Here is a 2,419-nt window from a genome sequence, read left to right as displayed (position 1 = left end):
GTAAAGCTTTCACAAATTATGGATTTTATCTTGAGTTTGAAAAATTTTTATTTTAGACCAATCTGCTGACGAATCAGTTTATTTCTTAATTATTGAAATAATTTTCAATGCTTCGGTCGACGTATCACTGAAAAAGTTGGAACCGTTGGAAATTCTGGCAATAACTCCTCTAAATTTTTAATCTATCGAAAATTGAATAGTCCGTAATGTGAAATTTTCTCGAGTCTAAAAATTCGAACTTTGATCGAAGAATTAATAATTGTTTAACAAGAAAAATCAAATTTCCATGAATTTTCAAAACGAGTGAACAATTTAGTGAACATTGTTAATTGAAAATGACGATTTAAACTCCCATAATTCAACATTCAGAGGATATTGTCACAGAAATGTGAGGGAATTTCTAAATGTGTAATTTAATACTACTATCAACATTATTAGCGTGAAGGGATGGCATAATAATGGCATAAAGGGAATGAGTTAATAGACAACGCTCAAAATTTTAATGCATTGAATAAAAATAGATGTCAAAAGACATAATTGGATTCGTAAACTAATAAATAATCAACTCTCAGCATCACTTTTTAGGCAACAGATTTAGCAAGAAAGTTATTAGCGCAATTGTTTAACTGTCCATTAACTTATCCCTATCCCAAAACCCATCCCTCTACGGTATATAATCAACAGAGTGACATGAAATTTATCTAGAATTCTTTATTGACGAATCAGATTCTTGAATATTTAAGTAATCCCTCATTTTCATACGATCAATACGATGCGAAATAACCGCAAAAATTAAGAAAATAGAATTCCATTTCATATCCGGTTTTCACGACAAGTAAGAAAATTTAAAACCTTTTAATTTAATATGAAATTAAATTGAATTGCCAACATTTTCACGATGTGGCAGTGGCATGTGGAAGTGAAAATAGAGAACTACCAGAGTATGCAGTCCATCCATAATTCTGCAAAGACATATCGTTCTGAAAATTTCTATTTTAAAAATGTAAAATTTCCCGCTTTTCACTTGAAATTTCGACTGTAATTTTTGAAAAGTGCACGCTAATTGCTAACGACTATAACAATCGACTTGCATTTTGAAGTTTCGGTTCTCCACGATTCGTGCGATTAGTTCCCTTCACATACTTGGTCATGCAAAGCCCCTACATCCTCTGTATTATATTTTGATCCAAACACACGTGTAAACACAACGCACAATACCCTCGAGCACAATAAATAATGAGCTTTGGTAGAGTAGTACAACATTAGTAACATAGTACGATTGGATGGCTCGGTGGCTGGTACGAGAGCCCGAGATAACTGAAAATTTCAATGGGTAATGCTTAGCTAATGCTTAAATCACACCCGGTATGCGTGAAACAACATGCATTAAACGCATTATGCTGAGAATCCACAAGTATAAGTCATGTATACAGAAGTACCGACTCGTTGTACCTATAAACTCAAGTGTTTCAAGAGTTTAAGACCTCGTGACTGGTGAGTTCATGCACCGAGAATGATTATATGTTAGCTTCAAAGGCCATTTACATTTTTACTATTTAACATTGCACATTGTTTTTTATTTTCACCTATTACTAGTTCTTACTGCTCTTGATATATCGATATACCGATAACGACAATGGGCTTGGCTATCAATAATACTTTCGTGTATGTGAAAAAAGTATGGAGCATTGATCGACATCTGCGTAATGCTGGTTATGCTCTGTTATTATTTTTTTTTTTCATTTTTCTAGGAGAAGAATCGAATGAGAAGCTTTACAATATACACAAGCACCATTGGGAATTTTCTTTTCCCGTGGAAAATTGTTATGGAGCACTTGTTATGCCATATTGTGGTTAAATATTTCTGGGAATAAAGCGCAGAGTCTTTGAAAATTTATAGATTTTTTTTCTTCCGGAGAGAAGAGAAAATTCCGATGATCACAATAATATGCATGAAACATTACATAGAGTTTGTTGAGTACTTACGGCAGTTGAGCTCATCTGATTTATCGTGACACTCTGCTATACCATTGCATCGCAATCGGTTGTCTATGCACTGATGATTTCTACAACGGAATTCGTGTGGAGTGCAGGCTGAAAGTAGAAATGACGTTTTCTATGAATTATTCCAATTTAGAAACAACTGAATTGAAATGGTGTCGCGTTTATAAAAAGCAGTGGTATGTAGTGTAGTAGAGTGTGAAATCTCAATATCGTGTGGTGCCTGGAGTTATGGCTCTTTGGGTCAAAATAAAATGATTCGATGGCAATTGGTCTCGGAGCCATAATGCCACTATAAAACTCAAGTGAAACTCATTCCATTAGGTTTTAGTGATTTTAACAGGAGGAATTTACATCGTTAACATAAGTACAATTTCTGATTATTCGTGGGGAGAAGAATCAAGTATTTTTAGAGGAG

General features: G+C 34.0%; 1 protein-coding gene across 1 annotated transcript in view; it reads right to left on the bottom strand.

Moving 5' to 3' along the window:
- trol (terribly reduced optic lobes) overlaps window positions 1-2,419 on the bottom strand; it is a 131,224-nt gene that overhangs the window by 47,822 nt on the left and 80,983 nt on the right. The window contains exon 10 of the mRNA XM_011303637.1: window positions 1,987-2,094. Coding sequence (XP_011301939.1) covers window positions 1,987-2,094 — 108 coding nt within the window. The remainder of the gene's footprint in view (window positions 1-1,986; window positions 2,095-2,419) is intronic.

Source organism: Fopius arisanus, unplaced genomic scaffold, assembly GCF_000806365.1.
Source record: "Fopius arisanus strain USDA-PBARC FA_bdor unplaced genomic scaffold, ASM80636v1 scaffold00032, whole genome shotgun sequence".
Classification (NCBI taxonomy): Eukaryota; Metazoa; Arthropoda; class Insecta; order Hymenoptera; family Braconidae; genus Fopius; species Fopius arisanus.
Note: the sequence above shows the minus strand (reverse complement) of the source record. Positions and strands in the feature narration are given on the sequence as shown.